This window comes from Pelmatolapia mariae, linkage group LG3_W (genome assembly GCF_036321145.2).
Source record: "Pelmatolapia mariae isolate MD_Pm_ZW linkage group LG3_W, Pm_UMD_F_2, whole genome shotgun sequence".
Taxonomy (NCBI): Eukaryota; Metazoa; Chordata; class Actinopteri; order Cichliformes; family Cichlidae; genus Pelmatolapia; species Pelmatolapia mariae.
This window is the reverse complement of record NC_086229.1, coordinates 69075217-69097452: the sequence shown is the minus strand read 5'-3', so window position 1 is coordinate 69097452 and position 22236 is coordinate 69075217. Positions and strand designations below refer to the sequence as shown.

The 22236-nt window shown below is 40.0% G+C and overlaps 2 protein-coding genes across 2 annotated transcripts in view; one reads left to right on the top strand and one right to left on the bottom strand.

Moving 5' to 3' along the window:
* Positions 1 to 22236, bottom strand: part of LOC134624766 (zinc finger protein 91-like) — a 328469-nt gene that overhangs the window by 251877 nt on the left and 54356 nt on the right. The gene's annotated exons all lie outside the window — the stretch shown is intronic.
* LOC134623896 (nuclear factor 7, ovary-like) lies at positions 6145 to 7524 on the top strand. Its single transcript, XM_063468904.1, has one exon. The coding sequence runs from the start codon at positions 6145 to 6147 to the stop codon at positions 7522 to 7524; it is 1380 nt and encodes a 459-aa protein (XP_063324974.1).

Genomic DNA, 22236 nt, shown 5'->3' with positions numbered 1-22236 from the left:
CTTGTGTGCAGCTACTAACCGCTTCCTGTCTTCAGAGAACAGAGAAGTGAAACCTCAGCTCTTTTAGAAGAACATGCAAATGTAGTGAAGGGGAAAAACCCGCGGCTCTAAATGACGTTGTTACCTTTGTACGCACATACACACATACACACACACACACACACAGGAACATCTTGTATAAATAAAGGACGCGGACAGTCAATAGACGCAGATCCTGCGTCTAAAGGGCTGCCCTCGCGAGCGAAAGAAGAACTGCAGTTGTTTGTGTTTTCTGACTCAGACGTCTCAACTGAAGAACGGCAGGGTGATTTAAAGAAATCCCCTGTCATTTAAATTGGTCCTTCGAACCTACAGATGGAAACACCAGACACGTTTCTGTGACTCCAATAAGGTCTGACTTCTGCATCCTGACGTCGTGGGTAAACCAGCACCGAAGTCTGTCGACAGCCCTCTCCAGGTAGAGGTGAGAGTCCTGGAACGTTGAATTCGGGTCCAGGCCGGTGATTTAGTACTGGTCCACGACGTTGGGATCCAGATGACCTGAACAACCAGCAAAAGACGACTGAGGGTGAGAAAACACTTTTTGGCTTTAAACCGCCGGAAGGGTTTAGAAGAATGCGCATTAGGCTGACCCACTGCACGGGTGCACAAAAGAGAAGCGCATAGGTCTTATCCGCCGCAAGGATTAATAGCGCATTAGGCTGACCCACTGCACGGGTGCACAAAAGAAAAGCGCATAGGTCTAACCCGCCGCAAGGGTCTGAAGAAAAAACACGTGAAATAGGTTGAGTTCGCCGGAAGGAACTAAATTTAGACTGGTTTCAGAAGTAGCCGGAATTACTTCGTGACAAATTAGCGCGCAAATGTCTATCTGTGTGTATGTATATTTGTTTTGTGTATGTGTTTGGAAGTAAGTTGATTTTACAGCACAATACGCTGCTGAACTACTTCCATTGTTTGTTTGTTTTTATTGTTTTCTTTGTGTATCCTGCAAAAGCTCAAGTACTGGTGATAAAGGGGAAAGGTAGAAGGGCATGTCAGCAACCACCCCCGAGTTTAGTACCAGAGAAAGCTTTGCAGTTCTGTGATAATGGGGAATCAGCCCACAAAACTCACTGTTGACGAACAGTGGTTAGAGAGAAAATGTCCAGGCGCCGGACAAATTAGTACATATAGATGGAGAAATCCAAAGAACACCTAAATGTCCCAAGTGGGAGGGAAAATGTATAACTGTATGTATAATGTATAACTAAATTATAAGAAACCCTCCAAGCAGAAATAAATACTGAAAAGGAAGCTAAAAAAGAAATCAAAGCATACACAAGAGTTGTATTTTAAAGCATGAAAAGAGGAATGAAGTGGAATAAACAAAAGGTTAAATTAAGGTTAACTTAAATTAAAGTAGAGCTTATCTAGTGTATTCAACATGATAATAGGAGATAATGGGAAGGATAACAACCTGTAAATTGGTACAAATGAAACAAATTGGGAAGACAACCATGCATGAAACCAGATAATTCACACGAAAATATATCAAATAAAAAAGAGAGATGCATAAGGTATATTAAGGCTGTGTCATTGGTCAGCCAAGGAAAAGCAAATGTCTCCAGCTTGGGAAGGTGTGAAGCTGCAGATTCACACAAACCCGTGATGGATACATAATAAAATATAAACTAATATACTATTGTATATTAGTAGTAAAGTAGTGTATTGTAATATACTATAGCTGTTATAATAAAGGAAAAACAATACAATGATAACATTAATAATGACATAATATTAAATAAGAAGAGGCACCTCAGTCAGTTATGATGTGAGGTGGAAGATTGTTAAAAGTAGTCTGATTTAAGCTTAAGGTTTGCTCAAACTCAGTACAATGATATATGAGATGAAGAAAATAAGGAAAATACCAAATCTAATCAAGTGCATAGAGACACTTGACCTGTTTGTACACCTGTCATCCTAGATGAGACTTTGTTGAGATGAAAACCTATACTAACAAATAATAGGTCAAGCCCTGAATACAACAGCTAAAGCTACAGGTTTGAGACAACACAACAGTGCACTGGCTGCTGATTCTATTTTTAGACGGTGTGTGTGAGAATGCAAATGAGGAGCGGTGACGCGCATGCAGAGTGTTGCTTTCGGCGTAGAGTCTTATTGAGCTTTATAACTATTGTTTTGAAAATTTTGCTAAATGCCTGTAATTAAGAGGCTGGTTTTGCATTACGAGAGTATGAATACAGTTTGAATATACTAGTGTGGATGTATAGTAATTGACTGAATTTTGATAGATGTATATATCTTGAGCCATAAAGGCTGGTGTGTTTTATTTTTAGTTATGTGTGTGTGGTGAGAAGCTGTGAGGATGATGAGAGGTTTCAGTTTTTTCTTTCCTTTTTGACTTGCTCTTTCTGATTATGGAAGGCATGTCCAAGATACTCGTATGACAGCGTATTTTAAGTGATTTTAACCGTGTGAATGCTGTCAGTATTTGATTTGAGTGACTGTGTGATTTGTCTGAGTAAGTGAAAAGGGGGGAGTTTGAAAGAAAAGGCAGTGTGTGAGACGATTACTGAATGACAAAAGAGGTTAGAATGTTTAAAAGTGTGAATGAAATAAAGGTGTATTGTTTTTAGATTAAGATTTAGTAGAATTAAAGAGGGTCTGTAGATTAGAAATACAAAGAAAAAACAAAAGAGTTAGATTAGTTTGAAGAAACAGGAAATATGGCTCTGTGTGCCTGCTGTGTGAGAGGACGTGGTGGTTGTGAGAGGAACTTTGCATGCCCATAAAAGGGAAACTCACTGTGACAAGTGTGCACCCAGAGAAGAGAGACAGACGAGTTAAACTCTTGGTAGATGAAGCAAATGGAGGTTTTAAGAAAAAGTGATAAAAGGATATTAATTAAATGTTCTAGTGTGCCAATACAGGTGGGCTTCTCTCAACATTGAACCTTGAGTAACAGGCAGAAAGTATAGAGGAACAATTGGGAAAAACAGGCCACATTTGGCTGAAATTCTACAGCTTCACCTGTCACTTTGTCCCTAAACTGAGAAGAAGTTCAAAGGACAGTTAATCGCCTGATGAAGACCGACAGAACATCGTGGACTTGAATACAGCAGGCAAACGACAGTGCCACTGATCCATTAACACTGATGACGACTGACGACCAGCAGCAGCATGTAAGAGTAATGCAACATGTACTGTGAAAATACAGGCTGGGCAGTTGAACAGTGGGATAAAGAATTGTGGAAGAGGACTGGACATTGAGTGTCATATTTGCCATGCTTGGAGTAATTTTGGAAGAGAAGACTGGAGAAGAAAAAGAGAAGGAACAAACTGTGTTTGCTGGAGCTTTGAAGCCCGAACAGGACAATGTGAATGAAAAAGGGACCAGTGTCAGGTGAATGTGGACGAGTAAGACTGCGAGAATATAGGATATAATTGGATTGGAAAAATTGAAGCGGGAACTCATGATTGTTTAGTGATGTCCACCATATCACGTTTAAAAGAGGTAAACACAAATAGACCACACACATACACAAATTGTTACATGTGAAAGTATTTTTGAAATGAATTAGAAGTGAGATAGTTTGAATTTAGAACTCAGTGATAAGATGCATGAATTAAACCTTATTGAAACAAACACTTGTAGTGAAGAAAGCAGCTTACACTCAATATGAACGCAAAGCCTTGGTGCCATAGGCAATTTGTTTTTGTTTTTGTTTGTTTGTTTGAAATATGTAAGATGTATGAATTCTTTGAGAAATAGGAATTGCCTAAAATGCCTGAGCCACGAGGCAGACAGAGAAGATGGACGCACAACAACTTACACCTAATGGACATGACACAAGATCACATCCATCCTTGGATGAAAAATGACTGATACAGATATGTGTTTAACAAAACCACAGGGAAAGACTGTTATGTTTGCTCGCACATGCCGAGCATATTAACGCAGCCATGTCTGGGAAACACCCTGGGACAGGTGTACTAATTCTGATCTCTGACCACCTTCAGAGTGACTTTTGCAAAGTGAACAACAACAACAACATCGTCATCCTCATCCAGGAAGAAACGCTCAACTTCAACAGTCATACTACATGACTCAATCTGGGAAACCGACGTACCTGAAGAATTCAAACTTTGGACAATTGGACAAAAGGTACTCAACTCACTCCTCCTGTAGGCAGGAGTTGGAAAGCATGCTCTCAGAAGTGAGATAATGGACTATAGATTCGGCTTGTTTCTCAAAGCATCCTGCGAGGTCAACGAGGGACAAAACAAAGAAATAGACGCTCTCGGAATTGCTGTAATGCAACATCGTGTAGCACTGCACATGATCCTGGCTGAGAACAAACACATGCTGCACTTACATATCAGATAATGTACATTCTTCAGACATGACTTCAAGTTTTAAAGAGACTGTTGATTGTCGTTGGACTTTTCCTGATTTTATTTTGTTTTCTTTATTTGAGTTATTACTTGTCTAAAGCTGTAATTTCACAGATGATAAGTTTATCATTCACAGCATAAGCAGATATACTGAAATCTATGAAGATCATGAAGACTTCTTTTCCTATTTATTTCATGAAGATGAAGTGCTAATGATGTAGTAACTAAGAATGTGAAAGACAAGTAGTTACTTATTGTACATTTCATTTCTCTGATAAACAGGGCGGAATGTCAAGAGAAAATTGTATATATGTGATCAGCTACATGAAATGTATTCCTTTTATAATTATAGCATATTTCTACATGACTTTTCACCTAGTAACTTGTGTGCAGCTACTAACCGCTTCCTGTCTTCAGAGAACAGAGAAGTGAAACCTCAGCTCTTTTAGAAGAACATGCAAATGTAGTGAAGGGGAAAAACCCGCGGCTCTAAATGACGTTGTTACCTTTGTACGCACATACACACATACACACACACACACACAGGAACATCTTGTATAAATAAAGGACGCGGACAGTCAATAGACGCAGATCCTGCGTCTAAAGGGCTGCCCTCGCGAGCGAAAGAAGAACTGCAGTTGTTTGTGTTTTCTGACTCAGACGTCTCAACTGAAGAACGGCAGGGTGATTTAAAGAAATCCCCTGTCAGTAACAAAAGCACAACACTGCACCTAGCATTCTGGAGCACTTCTGTTGTGTTTGTACGTGTTTTGGAGTTTTTACGTGCTTCTGAGTTTTTACGTGTTTTGGAGTTTGTACGTGCTTTGTCTCTAGGGGCCACCGTAAATATACTTTATTTATTCACTCCACATAAAATGTAATAAATAAATCATATAATGCAAAAACCAACTAGTCACAGTTCAACTTTTAACTATTTAAATTTTCAGCTTTTTCCTTTTAAACATATTTAAAGTGAAACAACACAAAACACTGCAAACCACAACACAATTAAATATAAATTAAAATATGACAAAGAAGATGCATATTCTCTGTCATATGGGCCTGCATGAATCAACTTTCTGAATCCTTTATCATCCGCAACTGAAAATAGTTGTGGATGATTACTATACCTTTCTAATGTGGCGTTCTTGTCCCTGGCTCTCTTTCTTTCTCTTTTCCTCCTGCTCTGTGTCAAACTCAGTGTCATGCAGTGACTTTCACACAACCAGATCAGATGAACCAACTCACACTAAAACATGCATTTTGCTGCACTCTTTACACTTGTTTCTTTTCTTTCTGCTCTTTTATATATTTTGTAAAACCACCAAAAAAATGTCTGCAGCAATTTTTCTCAAACCGCTGCATCACAGCTTTCACGCTCTGACCTGCATGTGAAATGAGATAAAAGCTCTTTATTAATAACTTTTACAACTTCTGGCAGGTTAATGTCTGAACTTTGGAATGAAAAACACCCTTAGTTACAAGAAATAACACCACTGATTCTTCTGACACTCACACGTATTGTTGGACCAAACAGCAGCTTCCTGTGAGTGAGTCCAGCTACAGGAGAGAAAAGTGGAAAACTCCAACACTGCTGCTTCAAGCTGCTGATGCTGCACACACCAAATGTGAGTTTGAGCAAAAACATGACTCAAAGGAAGTTTCAGTGAAGGTAGTAGAGGAGGGAGGGGAGCCAGGACTGACTGTACTTCCTGTCTACTGTTTTCAGCTTCACTTACAGACTCAATGGCTTCCAGATCAGAGGAGGATCTCTGCTGTCCGGTCTGTCAGGAGGTCTTCAGAGATCCTGTTATTCTGTCATGTAGCCACAGCTTCTGTAAAGACTGTCTGAAGAGATGGTGGAGAGAGAGAACAACACACGAGTGTCCAGTTTGTAAGAAAATATCAGTGTATGATCCACCTTTAAATCTGGCTTTAAAGAACCTGTGTGAGTCGTTCTTACAGGAGAGAGAGCAGAGAGCTTCAGAGGCTCTCTGCAGTCTGCACTCTGAGAAACTCAAACTCTTCTGTCTGGACCATCAGCAGCCAGTGTGTGTCGTCTGCAGAGACTCAGAAAAACACACCAATCACAGATTCAGACCCATTGATGAAGCTGCACGACAATACAAGAAGGCACTTCAGGAAACTCTGGAGCCCTTAAAGAAGAAGTTAAAATTTTGCGAAGAAGTTCAAGAAAAGTTTGATCAAACAGCAGAACACATTAAGGTCCAGGCCCGACACACAGAGAGGCAGATTAAGGAGCAGTTTAAGAAGCTTCACCAGTTTCTAGCAGAGGAAGAGGAGGCCAGGCTGGCTGCACTGAGGGAGGAAGAGGAGCAGAAGAGTGGGATGATGAAGGAGAAGATGGAGGCTCTGAGCAGAGAGATAGCAGCTCTTTCAGACACAGTCAGAGCTACAGAGGAGGAGCTGAGAGCTGAAGACGTCTCATCCCTGCACAACTACAAGGCTGCAGTGGAAAGAGTCCAGCGCTGCCCCCTGCTGGATGATCCACAGCTGCCCTCAGGAGCTCTGATAGACCAGGCCAAACACCTGGGCAACCTGACCTTCAACATCTGGAACAACATGAAGGACATGGTCTCCTACACTCCTCTCATTCTGGACCCAAACACTGCTCATCCAAACCTCACCCTGTCTAAAGATCTGACCAGTGTGGTAGAAGGAAATGAACAGCAGCGTCCTGATAATCCAGAGAGGTTTCATTCTGCTTACCTTGTCCTGGGCTCTGAGGGCTTTAACTCAGGGACTCACAGCTGGGATGTTGATGTTGGAGACAGTAAAGAATGGGGACTGGGTGTGTTAGCAGAGTCTGTGCAGAGGAAGGGAAGCATACGAACTGGATTATGGGCTATATTGTTTAGTAGAAGAAAATACTACAAATGTTCACCATCAGCTCCTCTCACTGCTCTCTCAGTAGAGAAGAAGCTCCAGAGGATCAGAGTGAATCTGGACTGGAACAGAGGAAAGCTGTCGTTCTCTGATCCTGATACTAACACACACATACACACCTTCACACACACTTTCACTCACAGGATGTTTCCATATATTGACACTGGTGGTAAAGTGAATGTGTTGCCGTTGAAGGTGTCAGTGCAGTGGAGCAGATGAGTTGAGGATGATGATATTTCTAATGTTGTTTCCTGTCAGTGAATTGAAGCTGTTAAACTGCAGCTGTCCTCCTGCTGCCTCGTTGTTCCAAAGCTCTTTGTTTCTCTTTTAGTTCTCACTGTTTCTTTCTGTTTCTGCTGTCCACCTTTTACATGGAAAATCATTTCACTGTTTCTCACTGAATGACTCCCCAAACTAGATTTGAAATTCTATCAAGTTTCTAATCATTACAAGTGATTCATGTTTCTATTTGATGTGTGTAAATGGAGATGATTTAGTTTGCTGGGATATGGACTGACATGTGTTGAATGGGAGGAGCAGTTTGTTGTTGTCTGATCTGTTTGATTAAAGACTTTCTTCATGACACAAATGAGATTTCAGTGTATTAATAGAACTAAATAAGCTCAGAGTTGAAAGGCTGGAGTATTATGTACGTGCTTCACTGTCAGTATCTTCAGGGGGATTCAAAGGGAAACATCAAACTGCTGTAATGAGATAAACTAGTTGGGCTGAACACACTTATCTGTAGTTTGTCTCCATCCAGGATCATCAGAATATAATGAACATGTGTCAAGAGCCAAAAAATGCTGCTCCCCTCTCAGCATGATGAGCTCCAGCCTTTGTTAACAGGACAACAGGAAACATGAGACAACTTTCAGAGACAGTAACCAACTGTGGCCACAAGATGGCAGCAGCTGATCTGAGATCCTTTATTGGACAGAACGATTCTGCTCTGTGACGTCATCAGAGAGACGGCCTTCACTTTGATAGATCTGACGTCATGTCTGCACTGCGATGATGAAAGCTGATAAACACATTGTTATTGATCCATGAAATCACCTCTGTCCTCTCAAGTGTAGCTGTTTACAGAGCTAAAGAAGTCCTTCATCATCAAAACAGAAAAACATGTATTTTCTGTATTAAGTGACGTCATCCTCACTCTAAACTCTTACATACATTCTGTTCAGTTTTCCTGCTGTGAGAAATAAACTGTGTGGAAATATAAATGCAGGGAAACATCCATTAATCACAGGTGAGCCGTTTGTTTCTGACTCACATTAAATGAGGCTTCAGGTGTAAATACCTCAGAAGTGTTTCTGAGTTCAGTAGAACCAGACCCAGTCAACCATCATGGCATCCGCAGCACTACACAATGCAACAGAAAGGCCTTCATCATCTGCTGAACCACCTCTGAACCACGACGCTCTCCCTGCATCTAAAAGCTGTTAGTCAGGATGAGATGCTGCTGTGATCGCTCACAGTTTACCTGTGAGATCTTTGTAAATATTGTCTTTGTTTCTGAAGGAAACACCTTTAGTCTGTTTTTATTTGGAGTGCAGATCTGGGCGTCCATCACTTTAACCTGCACACGTTTAGTTATTGAGTGTAGTTGATGTTTGGGAGCATATTATAAGTGACAGTTCATGAACGGTGCAGGAACAGAGGACGCCTGACCATCCTACCTGTGTCAGTAAGAAAACTTTAGTCACAACTTCACAACTTAACGCAACTGAAACTTAAATTCTGTGTTGCATAGTTTACTAACAGTGTGTGCTAACACTGAAGTTAGCAGTTTGTTTCCTAAGAGCTGCTGGGACAAACCACAGTGACCGGCTACAGAGTTTTAGTTAAGGTGGTTCTAATATGAGACCTGTTGAATTATTTACAGGGATTTATTTCATTTAAAGCATCATTTGTGAAGTTTTTATGGAGTTTAGTTCTTTTACTGAAAGTAATAAACCTCAGAGGAAATAAACTTTGGACTTTAGTAAGCTGAGCTCTGAAGCTATGATGGAGCTCAGTCGGTGTGAAGGCGGTTGCTGTGTAACAAATGTGTGTCTGAGGTGCTGCGACTGATTGTGGTGCTGCAGGGAGCTGACTGTCCTCCAGGTGGCACTAAGTGAAAAAAGTCCAAAGAAATAAACTTGGACTGTTTTTTGAAGCCTAACTGAAATGTATATAAACTTTATAGACTTGGGGTGGCTGTAGCTCAGGTGGTAGAGCAGGTCAGCCACTAATCAGAAGGTTGGTGGTTTGATCCCAGGCTGCCTCCTGGCTGCTTGCCAAATATCCTTGGGCAAGATACTAACCCCATGTTTGCCTACTGGTGGTGGTCAGAGGGCCTGTCCGGCAGCCTCACCTCTGTCAGTGCGCCCCAGGGCAGCTGTGGCTACAATGTAGCTTGCCATTGCCAGTGTGTGACTGGGTAAATGACTGAATGTAGTGTAAAGCGCTTTGGGGTCCTTAGGGACTGAGTAAAGCGCTATACAAATGCAGGCCATTTACCATTTATAGATACATTTAAAACCAGCTACTCTGTGATTTTACACACTCACACTGTACACTGACAGAGCTGACGCCTGATTGGAGCAGCACAGAGTTAGTCTTCTTTTCTGGTTGTGGATTGGTTCGTCAGGATTTCCCCCTTTACAGGTTTAAAAACAATCTCTGTTTTTAAATATTTTGACTTCCTTCATGTGTCTAAAGGTGAAGCAGCACCAGAGGCGGAGGCAGACATTTGAAACACCCGGGGCTTAGCCCTAAAGGGTAGTATGCATGTGGGATTGGGGGGGGGACCCAGAACTGATCCAGAATTAAAACAGGACTAAAACAGTTCAAAATCAGGACTACTTAGGACTTAACCAAGACAGAACCAGAATCAGAACTAGATTATAGTAGGACTAAAAATCATCATAGACCTGCACTACACTTATTTTTTAATTCTACCAAAGTACAATATTTAGAAAAGTTTATATAATTATTTAGCCTTGTTGTGCAAACAAGCCTGCATAACTTAATAAATATAGAAATTGAAAAATAACAAACCTAAAAAGAAACACTAGGTACGAGATACATGAGTACCTATGATACGGTGATACTTTTGGTAAACAACCATTTGACTAACATGTGTCTCACCTGCTCTTGTTCCATCTCTGTTCTGTCCTCATTCTCCATCTCCCTCTCTGTTCCTCTCTCTCCCTCTCTGTTCCTCTCTCTCCCTCTCTGTTCCTCTCTCTCTCTCTGTTCCTCTCTCTCCCTCTGTACTGACAATCATCAAATATACAGTTGAAACTAGATATTTAAACACTCTTCAGTAGGGATGGGTATCGTTTAGGTTTTATCCGATACCGGTGCCAAATCGGTACTTTTGAAACGGTGCCGGTGCTTAAACGGTGCTCAAACCGGTGCTTAAAGAATGGAGAACACAAAATTGGTCCAAAGATCTCTCATGTTTAACTGTTTTCCACTTTTTCTTTGGTCATTTTAGCCTTTTTGGCCAGGGTGAAGGGAGTATCTGCCATCAAACAAGAAGACAGCCGCATGTAGCTATGATGATGTTTGCTAGTTCACCTTACATGCATTAATGTAATAACGTGGTTAGCCTACTCAACATAAATTACACACGAACAACATAAAGCTACTCACACAGAGAAGAACGGCTGCTGCTGCCATCATCATCATCTGTCATCATTTCTGCAAGCTATCAAACACGGCGCATTTCTCGGCTTTAAAAAAAACGCTATGTGTCGCCATGTTTCATCGGATTCGAGGTGTTACCTCCTTTGACAGTATCACAGTATCACCTTAAAGCACTTGTTGCAGGCTGCTGAGTTTGCATCTTTTGCTGTGAAGTACAGCCAGACTTTTGACCGCTTCACCTTGGGCATTTTTAATCTGTAGCTCTGCTCTAAAAGAACATACGTACCTGGGCCCGCCTACTATCCTCGGAAACGTAAAATGATTGGCTAGAATTGGCTCAGGAAAAAAAGCACCGAAATAAAGCACCGAAATGTGCGCTGCTTTTCGGTCTGGTTACTACCGTTTATGTCAGAACCGGTGCCATCATGGCACCGGACACCGGTACCCATCCCTACTCTTCAGATAAAAACACAAACACTTTTTTAATTGTAACATCAAATCAGACTAAATGTTTATTTTTTTAGATTGATAAATATAAAAACATATTTGTTAACTTTAAGAGTAAAGAGAGAAACTATCTGTATTTCTTAATTGTAAATGGCACCAAATTGTATTCCAAATTGAGCCACACTTACGGAGCTCCACAATTCTTTTCCTGGTGTTTTGTTGACATCTCCTGATGTTCCCACGTCACAGAAACAGGCTCTGTGTTTTGCCTTATATGCATCCACAGGTGTGCCACCAATTTACTCACATGGCCTCTACTAACCTATCAGAAGCTTCTTCGGCTCAGAAAAGAATCGTCTGGAGTTTTCTTATTAATTAACAATAAACTTAGTGTATATGTACTCATAAATTTGTAGAAAGTGATAAAAAATAGACAGCTCTGTCTCTCTTTATTCTGACATTTAACTAATTCAAAATATATTTCAATATTTATTTATCCAAAACAAGACAAGTTTTCTCTAAATTGATGTTGTACAGTAAAAAATGTTCTTGTCTTTTCCATAAAGTGTATGTAAATATCTGGTTTCAACTGTGAATATACTGCTGTGAGTTGAAATTCCTCTTGTTTTGCATAGAAATATACTGAACAACATACAAAGCATAATACATCAAATCAGGGGCGATTCTAGGATCAGAGCTTTGGGGGTGCTGAGCACCCAGAGAGCTGCCCATCCAGGCAAGGTAAACTTTAGTCGTCACGATGAGACGTCTTCCCTGTCTCTGTCAGTCCCTGCATCCTCAAATGTCTCCAGTTGTCCCGAGTTCCCTCTGACTGTCTCCTGGGTGCATTTAAACCCCTGTTCCTCCCTGTCCTCATCGTCTGTTGTCTTCATCTCCATTATCAGTCATCATAATTTTACCATCTCTGTGCAAGTCTGCAAATTTCTTTATTAAATCATAAGATTCTTAAATTCACTAAGTCTCTCTGTGCCTGGGTCCTCGTCTCAAAACATGACATCACCGTTTTGTACATTTTAACACAATTTAATCCCCATATTTGTGAAAGAAAAGCAAAACACTTTTTTGAACAGTTTGTAACAAAACCATCAAATCTGATAAAGGTTATTTAAATGCTGCTAAAGAAGAATGGATTGGAATTAAAAAATAAAAATACATAACCTAACCTTAATTACTGCGGGAGAATAATGAATGACGCTCCTAGTGAGTAAAAAGTAAACTGAGTGCATTTTTTGGACAGAGATTCACTTTTAATGTGTATGTATAATATAATACAGATACATAAAAATACCCTCCAAAAATAGAAGAGTCCTTGAAATGTACAAAATATTATTAAAAAATTAGAAAAAATGAGACACCTTGGTCTATGGTACAATGTATACAATGTATGAAAAGATCTTTAGTGCAGATGCTACTATGGTTCTGCAGATTTTTTCTTTTCTTTTATCCTATGTCGCCTAAGCTTGAGGTTGGCAAATCTGTCTATCACATTTTGGTGGTCAAGTCACTCAAGCATCTCTTTCTCAACTGACATCACAGCCAGGTGCTGGCACCAGCCTCACTCTTGAGCTTCAAAATGTTTTTGGCAACCGTGACTTCCTCTGACTGAAGTTCAATATGGTAATGCAGTGCCAGCGCTGATAACCGAGTTTGTTTTGCAGATTCTGTATAGCAGCTTTAATATAGGGAGAACACAACTTCCAGATTGTATGAGTAAAATTTGTTAATTTTTTTTCTTTGCCAGTTTAACAGTTTGTGTTTTGCCTGTCTCTGTTCCCTGTCTGTTTTCTTACCTGGTTCTTCCTGACCTTGTACTTTCTCCTCACGTCCCCCTCTTTCCTCTCTCGTTCTTTGGACTGACCATCATACACAAATAGATTGTATTCAATTAGATTAAAAAAAAATATTATTAAGATCACTAATAAAAAAAAAAGTCCTCTCTCAGTGTACTTTCAACCAAAAGGCAAATAACCAAAGCGCATGTACATCTAATAAAGGATATAAATATTGAAACACTGATCCAACATTATCCTTTATTGATGGATCATTTGATCTTACACTAGTACCTGAATGTGGCTCCTTTTTTGAAAAAAAACTTCCTCATATCCAATATGAACCTGGCTGTCTCTCTGTACACACACAACAGGAGTTATAAGGTTAATGGGCATCCAGTCAGTTAGCTAGTTAGTACCTTGGGTTCAATATGCACATATGACAAAATAACCAGCTTCTCTCATTACATTTCAAACAGGACAGTGGTAAAAGCAGTAGGCTACGGATAATGTTAAGTTTTCGATTTTAAATAGGCTATATAAATTTCAATGGGAGCAACAGGACGGTCAAATATCCCTAAATTTACTACAGAGTAGGACGGATTGTAGGGTAGTAAACATAGTCGGGAAACACGTTTTCAACACAGCAGGTTACCTGGTGTAATGTTTTTCAGCTAAAAAGAAACATTGTCTGACTCCTACCGAACTATATAAAGAGTAACTGAAGGTTAAATGCAGCTAATATGTCCTGTTTTAAGGCAGGCGCTTACACCTCCGCTCCGCTGCGTGTCAGGTCTCAGCCACTATAGCTCTGGCAGCAACTGGAACAAACCATTTGGGGGGGGGGGTGTATCTATACTTTTGTTGTTAAAATGTTCCATCTCAATTAAGTACTGTATGCTTTTTATATTTTTAGTAGTGTGTCACACAAACGGCAAATATTGTCAAAAAAAAAAAAAGTAAGAAATCTTTGGGGGTGCTTTGATTCATTTTGGGGGTGCTTCAGCACCCCCCAAAAATGGGCTAAAATCGCCCCTGCATCAAATAACATCTACCAGAGTTTTTTCTTTGAAAGAAGCTCCTTATGTCCATTCTTGTATATCAGTACATTACTGAAACTGATTTGTTTAGCCGTGAAGGGTAACAACTGAAAATATGAAATAAACACACATGTAAGCTAAGACTCTCTAAAGAAACAGCATTGTTGTTGTTCGGCTTTTCATTTTGCCATTTGCTGATTCACTTGAAGAGCAAGTAACGTAATATGGGTCAAGTGATCAGTTTGATATCAATCTTTCGTGATACACCGTCATATTTACGTTACTTGTACAGTACGAATGATTTGCTTTGGTACCTGGTCGAACTTAAGCTCTCCTCTGTCTGCCTGGCTGCGTTTCTCTCAGCGCACTCGCAGGCAGCAGCTGCCCCGCCCCCTCGCTCAGTCGCTTAGTGACTGATCTCGGATCATACCAATATTAGGGGGGTTTTACGCACAGTCGTAAAGTCCCACAGTGTACACTATGTGCTTCGAATATTGTGTGTAGTTTTTTGTTTTATACAGTTGTCAGCCAGGGATCTAACTATGAAAAAATTACACTCCAAAAGACCCCGGGCTTCTGAAAGAACAACCCGGGCTTAAGCCCAGTAAGCCACCCCCCGCTCCGCCACTGTGTGTCACTGAAGCTGAAAAGGGAGATGCTTCTCCCTAGGTTTGTTGAAATAAATTACAATTGATTTGCATACATTTGATGCATAATACAAAAAAGTGCATGAAATAGTTCACGTCAACTATGCAATACTTGTTCGGAATCTCAAATGTTAACGTACACTTACTGTTTGTACATGCGTACATGCGCTAGTGTAGATGCTCTAAACACACCCTGACTGAAAAGAAGCACGCGTTTGGAGAAGCTGTGCTGTAACTTCACATATTGTAAAGTTTTCTGTCTTTTCTTTAAGAAAACACAGAAGTCATATACTCCTAGCCATGCTGATATTATGTCTGTAATGCCCACAGACCACATATGATATATAAGAAAAAAAGGTGAGTTTAACAGTTAAGGTACCGTCACCCATACAGTCCATGCATACATTGTCATAGGTGTAAGAGCGCAGAAAAAGGGTTAATAATAATAAATACAGCCATAAATGTTAATTGAGTCATTTTATTTTTCTAAATTCAAAATTACTTTCTGTCCACCGTGTGTGTGTGTGTGTGTGTGTGTGTGTGTGTGTGTGTGTGTGTGTGTGTGTGACTAACAGTCTCGCTAGCAGGTGCCTGCTGTTGTTGTAATTTGTTATGTATAGATAAAAGTGAATAGAAACTTCTGCTGTACAGTTTAATAGGAGGGCCTGTGATGGGACTTGTGCAATCACACAAGAGAACAACTTAAAATTCTTTATAACCCTCTCTGGAACAAATCCAGCAAAAGCTGCTTCTAACACGCGTTTATATTTCAGATCAGTGTCTAAAAAGCCCCATTAAATAAATTTGCTCCTGAATCTATAGAAGTGATTCCTGTTGTATCAATTCGCACCCAAAACCAAAATACATACCAGAGTGATAAACAGAATTAACACGTTATTGTCTGCAGGTTGCCGAGACGTTGTTCTGAACCTGTCTCCCAGAATAGGATATGATAGTGCTGTTTTATCTCGGATGAAAATTTGTCAGGTGAGTTGTCTAACAAGATCCTTACTCTGGTTGGCATTACCTTGAGCCGGCTGTTGTAGTGATTTGGCGCATTATTATTAAAATTGAAGCACTCAACGCCGTCGCACAGCATCAACATTTATTTATGTACAAAAATAAAAAATGCTTTTTTACAAAAAAAAAAAGAAAAAAAAGAATTGTAACTTCACAATTCAACACCGTTTACGCTGATACATAGGGTAAGTCCTCATCTTCAACCCATAGTGGTTCGGGTAATTTCTCAGGGACTTGGAAGGGTGTCCATGCCCAGTCTACCTCATCAATGTTGGGGGAGTTGTCGAAATACAGAAAATCTTCCTCATCGTCTGTGTCCATAGTCCAGAGTTGTGGTAGTGAGGGTCGTGCGCTCCACTCTGGCACTGGCGAATATGGTGCGTCTTCAGCCCATTCTTCAAATGTAGGGTTTGTGGATGGATCTTCAGAGACTGATGCTTGGCCAGCGTCCCTGATACAGTCGTTTCTGTTACCGATGTCGGTGCTGCTTGTACCATGTTCTGGCACTTTGCTGTCTGATTGAGCAGTAGAGCCGTAAGATGTCATCGTTTGCTGGCCTGTTCTCCCGAGATCCTAAAAATCAAGCTTTTGTTTTAGAAAAAAAGAGAAAATAGTATGAATATCCTATAATATGTTAATATAACACCGATAAAAATACAATAACAGGTTTGTTTTACTTACCGTTTACGGTGTCCGTGTTATAAAGAACGAAGTTTCTGACTCTCCACTGTTGCACAAAGCTCCTTGTTTTTGTTGTTCTGCTAGGTCGATACTGCTTAAACATTCCAAAAGCGCCAGGGTTCGTTCGGTATCCTGATCATTATGAGGAGGGGTACTGTGCTGCAGTCTGTGAAGAGAGATAGACATGTGTTAAAACATTTTATACATGCCTTTAGTCATTTCAAACAGAATAAGCGTATCTCCCTCTATCTTTTTATCTAATTTATATATGCCTATGCTTACCTTGTAGTGTGCGTTATTCCGGACGGTCCTGCTTCTCCACACACACGGTTCTCTGGCGTAGCTCTGTATGTGTAAAACGGTCGGTTTTAGAACATTTGTAATTGTTTAAACCCATTTGTTTTTTTTTAAAATACACAACTATACACCTCGTTGTGTACACACCTGTTGTAAGGTTGGGCTCTGTGGTCGCGGTGTCTGAATGTTTTCCTGATCAATTTGTTAAGCCTGGAACAAATCAAAGAAAAACGCTGTTATTACATAATTTAAAACAATCGTGCGTTTAAAACATACACACGTTTAAGAATCCCGTAATTCTGTACACACCTTGTGCCTGTTAGGGAACTCGTTCCAGCTGTAAAAGCGCCCGTTTCTAAAGAAAGGGTCCTGTGCCGTTCTCCCGAACTCCTAAAAATTAAGCTTTTGTTTTAGGAAAAAATAGTTTGAATATCCTATAATATGTTAACATAACACCTTTAAAAATACAATAATAGGTTTTGTTTTACCGTTTATGATGTCCATGTTATAAAGAACGATGTTAGTGTTGATGATGATCGCAAAGAAAATGATGTGCTCCGCAGCGAATCTTGAGGCGTAAATGGCTAAGGGTTTCAGGCTCTGAGTGTGTTTCCAAAAAGAAGGTAGGTCTCCAACCAATTTAAATGGGACCCTTCAAGGCTTTTGTCTTCTCAAGGAATTACAAATGAGCCGATACTTTAGACAATGGGCGGGGTCCCGGCTGGACTGGTACACCTGTCGGCTTTTACCTTTTCCTAAGGAATCACAACAATTAAATGATACCCACAGTGGGCTTTTGCAATCCTGAACAAATTCAAACAATTAGCCAGCTGTTGAAAAGACGGTGCGGGTCTGTGTGACTGGTTTTAGAAGTATCACTGCAGCGTTTATTTTCTAAAGAGCTGAATGTTATTTGCGACCATCTGTTGTGTTAAAAACTACTCTGAAACCATGAGTAGAAGAAATGCCCGTTTGATCCGTTTTTAAAATAAAAGGCATGCATCGCTGCATGGTGGGACATCAGAATCACAAAATGTGTGATTAAAACACGATTAGTTTGAAAAGAGCGATACTGGTTGCTTTGGGGGAAAAGATGACATCATGTGCAATGTGTTTTAGAAGTAGGCCTATAGCATTTATTTTCTAAAGGACTGAATGTTATTTGTGACCATTTACTGTGTTGAAAAACTAGCTGGCTCTGTCTCCCTCTTAGTTCAACATTCCGAAATCCCGATTTTTAAATAAAACGATCGCATCAAGCCGTGAAAGAAACCCCTGTAGATGCGTAAAAACTAGTTAAATTAAAACTAGTGGTTTTATTAAATGAAAAGCTTGTGAACAGGCTGAAATTACCCGTACAGAAGAAATTCCCGCTTGTGCCGTTTTTAAAATAAAATGCTTGCATAGCAGCATGAGGAGACATCAGAATCACAAAATGAGTGTGATTAAAACACAGTTAGTTTGAAAAGAGCGATACTGCCTGCTTATAGCATTTATTTTCTAAAGGATTGAATGTTATTTGTGACCATTTACTGTGTTAAAAACTAGCTGGCTCTGTCTCCCTCTTAGTTCAACATTCCGAAATCCGGATTTTTAAATAAAATGATCGCATCAAGCCGTGAAAGAAACCCCAGTGGATGTGTAAAAACTAGTTAAATTAAAACTAGTGGTTTGATTAAATGAAACGCTTGTGAACAGGCTGACATTGCCCATTCAGAAGAAATTCGCATTTGTGCCGTTTTTAAAATAAAATGTTTGCATCGCTGTCTGTTGAGACATTGTCAGAATCATAAAATTAGTGTGATTAAAACACAATTAGTAACACTTTTGACTAGATGTAAATAAAAAGCATCCCCGCTTTGTTAATGCGCACTGCGAAGCAAAACGCCTTCCACTCCGCCCGCAAAACAAAGAATTGCTCTTAAGGACACACATGTCTGCATAACTGAATGTTGAAAGTGAATACCAAAGTGATAAAAATAGTTTAATTAAAAACTCTATGGTTTGTTTAAATTAAAACCCAGTCAAAAACACATAAACTCATATAAACCTATAAACTCATATAACCTCTCTGACGCCCTGTGTGTTTCCACACGTGAACACGTGTACCCCCAGCACACCTGAACGCGCATGCGCACACGCACAAAACCGGTCAAATCGGTTGTCAAACCAGTTTGGTTGGCCGCCATATTGGACTAGTGCCATCGTATTACTACTGGGAATGTACAATCTGTGCAGTCTGCTATTCTGTTGAAGAAAGATGTTGAATCTATTTAATTATTCTTGAAGAATAATTGATTTCTGTGCATTTTTTTTCACACTGCATCAAATTAAAGTTGAATACATTGATTAAGCATCATGAGTTGGAGGGTGGTTCCCTAGTTTTGTTTTGTTTTTTTGCTGGGAGTTTTCAACCCTATTGGTTAGGTTGCTTAGTCTTTAAAATACCAGAATAGGGAGGATGAAGTAGGTTTAAGTTTATTAGATTGATCAGTATTGCTGAACTATGAAATATTTTGGGTGCAGTGTATTTTTTGCACACAGGTATAACAGAATAGCTTTAGTGTTTTGTTTTGTTTTTAACTTGAGTTTGAACTTATACAAAATTCAGCAAGATATAAAAAAACAGTTTTATTGATTAAAAAACACACTATATCAGACTCATATCGGTATGGGCCGATATCCAAATTTATGATATCGGTATCGGACATAAAAAAGTGGTATTGTGCCATCTCTATTGATGTATTTGCTTTTAAAAGAAATCTGATTCTTTTCGATCAGGGGTGTCCAAACTTTTTTCACTGACGGCTACATACATAAAAATATAGGAGGGGCTGGGCCACTTACTAGAAATTAGGTATATAGCGTTAACTTTAGTGTATTAAAGTTAGAAAATTATATTAAAAGTGGTCAAATATGTTATATTGACCACTGCCTTCATCACAGCTTTCCATAAATGGATCTTTATTGATTTATCCAGAAAAGCTTTAGTAGCTCATTCTCAGAACAGCAGCCTCAGATTTCTTCCTAGACAGAAGATTTACAGTACAGAGAAAAAACAATAAAGGGGAAAATGGGGCCGGTAAATTTCGAGCTTGTTATTTAGGTTATTAGGCTTAGCAACAGGCAGCACGGTGGCACGGTGGTTAGCACTGTTGCCGCACAGCAAGAAGGTCCTGAGTTCAGTTCCATCATCAGGCCGGGATCTTTCTGTGTGGAGTTTGCATGTTCTCCCCGTGTTTGCGTGGGTTCCCTCCGGGTACTCCGGCTTCCTCCCACCGTCCAAAGACATGCAGCTTGTGGGGATAGGTTAATTGGATAATCCAAATTGCCACTAGGTGTGAATGTGTGAGTGAATGTGAGTGTGAATGGTTGTCTGTCCCTGTGTGTTGGCCCTGCGACAGACTGGCGACCTGTCCAGGGTGTACCCCGCCTCTCGCCCTATGACAGCTGGGATAGGCTCCAGCGCCCCCCGCGACCCTGAAAAAGGATAAGCGGAAGCGAATGGATGGATGGATGGATGGCTTAGCAACACACCTATTAACGTTCATTTGAAATGGTTAATAACATTAACAGACTGAACTGGACTTAATAACAGGAGTGTCTTTTAGACCCCATTCCTACAAAACTGCTCAAAGAAGTCCTGCCATCAATTAATGCTTCAATCTTAAATATGATCAACCTATCTCTAATAATCGGCTATGTACCACAGGCCTTCAAGGTGGCTGTAGTTAAATCTTTGCTTAAAAAGCCATCTCTAGACCCAGCTGTCTTAGCTAATTATAGGCCAATCTCCAACCTTCCTTTCATATCAAAAATCCTTGAAAGAGTAGTCGTCAAACAGCTAACAGATCATCTGCAGAGGAATGGCTTATTTGAAGAGTTTCAGTCAGGTTTCAGAGCTCATCACAGCACAGAAACAGCTTTAGTGAAGGTTACAAATGATCTTCTTATGGCCTCTGACAGTGGACTCATCTCTGTGCTTGTCCTGCTAGACCTTAGTGCAGCGTTCGATACTGTTGATCATAATATCCTATTAGAGCGATTAGAACATGCAGGTACTGTGCTGCAGTGGTTTGTATCATATCTATCTAATAGACTCCAATTTGTACATGTAAATAGAGAGTCCTCTTCACACACTAAGGTCAGTTATGGTGTTCCACAGGGTTCAGTGCTAGGACCAATTCTGTTTACATTATACATGCTTCCCCTAGGCAGCATCATTAGAAGACATAGCATAAATTTTCACTGCTATGCAGATGACACGCAGCTCTATCTATCCATGAGGCCAGATAACACACACCAATTAGTTAAACTGTAGGAATGTCTTAAAGACATAAACACCTGGATGGCCGCTAACTTTCTGCTTCTTAATTTAGATGAAACTGAGGTTATTGTACTCGGCCCTGAAAATCTTAGAAATATGGTATGCTCGTCACGGTTCACTCCCACGTGCACGAGATCACACAAAGACTTCTGCCTGGTGCCCAATGCTGTGCTAGTGGCAATTGAATTGTCTTGGCTGTGCCAGCAATAGGTCTGCACTAGACAGACCTATTGCTGTCCACATGTTTTTCACATTGTTTTTATTTTCATCTAAAAGTTCACTGTAGTAATTTCTTTTTCTGCTTCTTATAATTATTATCAGTTTATTCTTATACTTTTTGTAGGTTTGTTCAGCTTCTATTGTTCTTTTCTTTAAAACATCTTGAATATAGATGTTCAACACGTTCTCACTCCTAACTCGTCAAATGTGCAACGCATGGTCAGGCTCCCACTGCTTCACTTATTGACACGCCGGGTACCTCCCTCGCATCGAGAATTGACGGGCAGGGTCCTCTTAGGCTACGTTCACACTACAGGTCTTAATGCTCAATTCCGATTTTTTGATCAAATACGATTTTTTTGTCTGCTTGTTCACACTACAAATAAAATGTGACAGCAAACACGCTCTAGTGTGAACCCTCAAAGCAGCCTGTATGCTCAAAAGAAGACGTCACACACAACGCGCTCTGTTTAGACCGAGACCAAACAGTATTGTTTGACTGATAGGCCTTTAATATAGACTTGTTTCACTTTTTAAATTGTGTTGAGAGGCCATGTAAAACCAGAGTTGTGATAAAAAAAAAATGCAATGTTTGGTTTTCTTCCTGAATACTTTTGTTGTTTATATTTACTGCGGGAAGAAACGATAAAAACTGTGTTTTATAAGGAAAACGCTCTAAAGCACTCTCTGCCTGTGAGCAAAGACAAAATCAAAACACCCCACCCTTTCCCACTGGTCAAAAAATGTACCATGTTGACCAATCAAACCATGGCATTTAGTTGTTAAGAAACAGAAGTTGTTAAGAAGAGGAAATTTTAGGAATG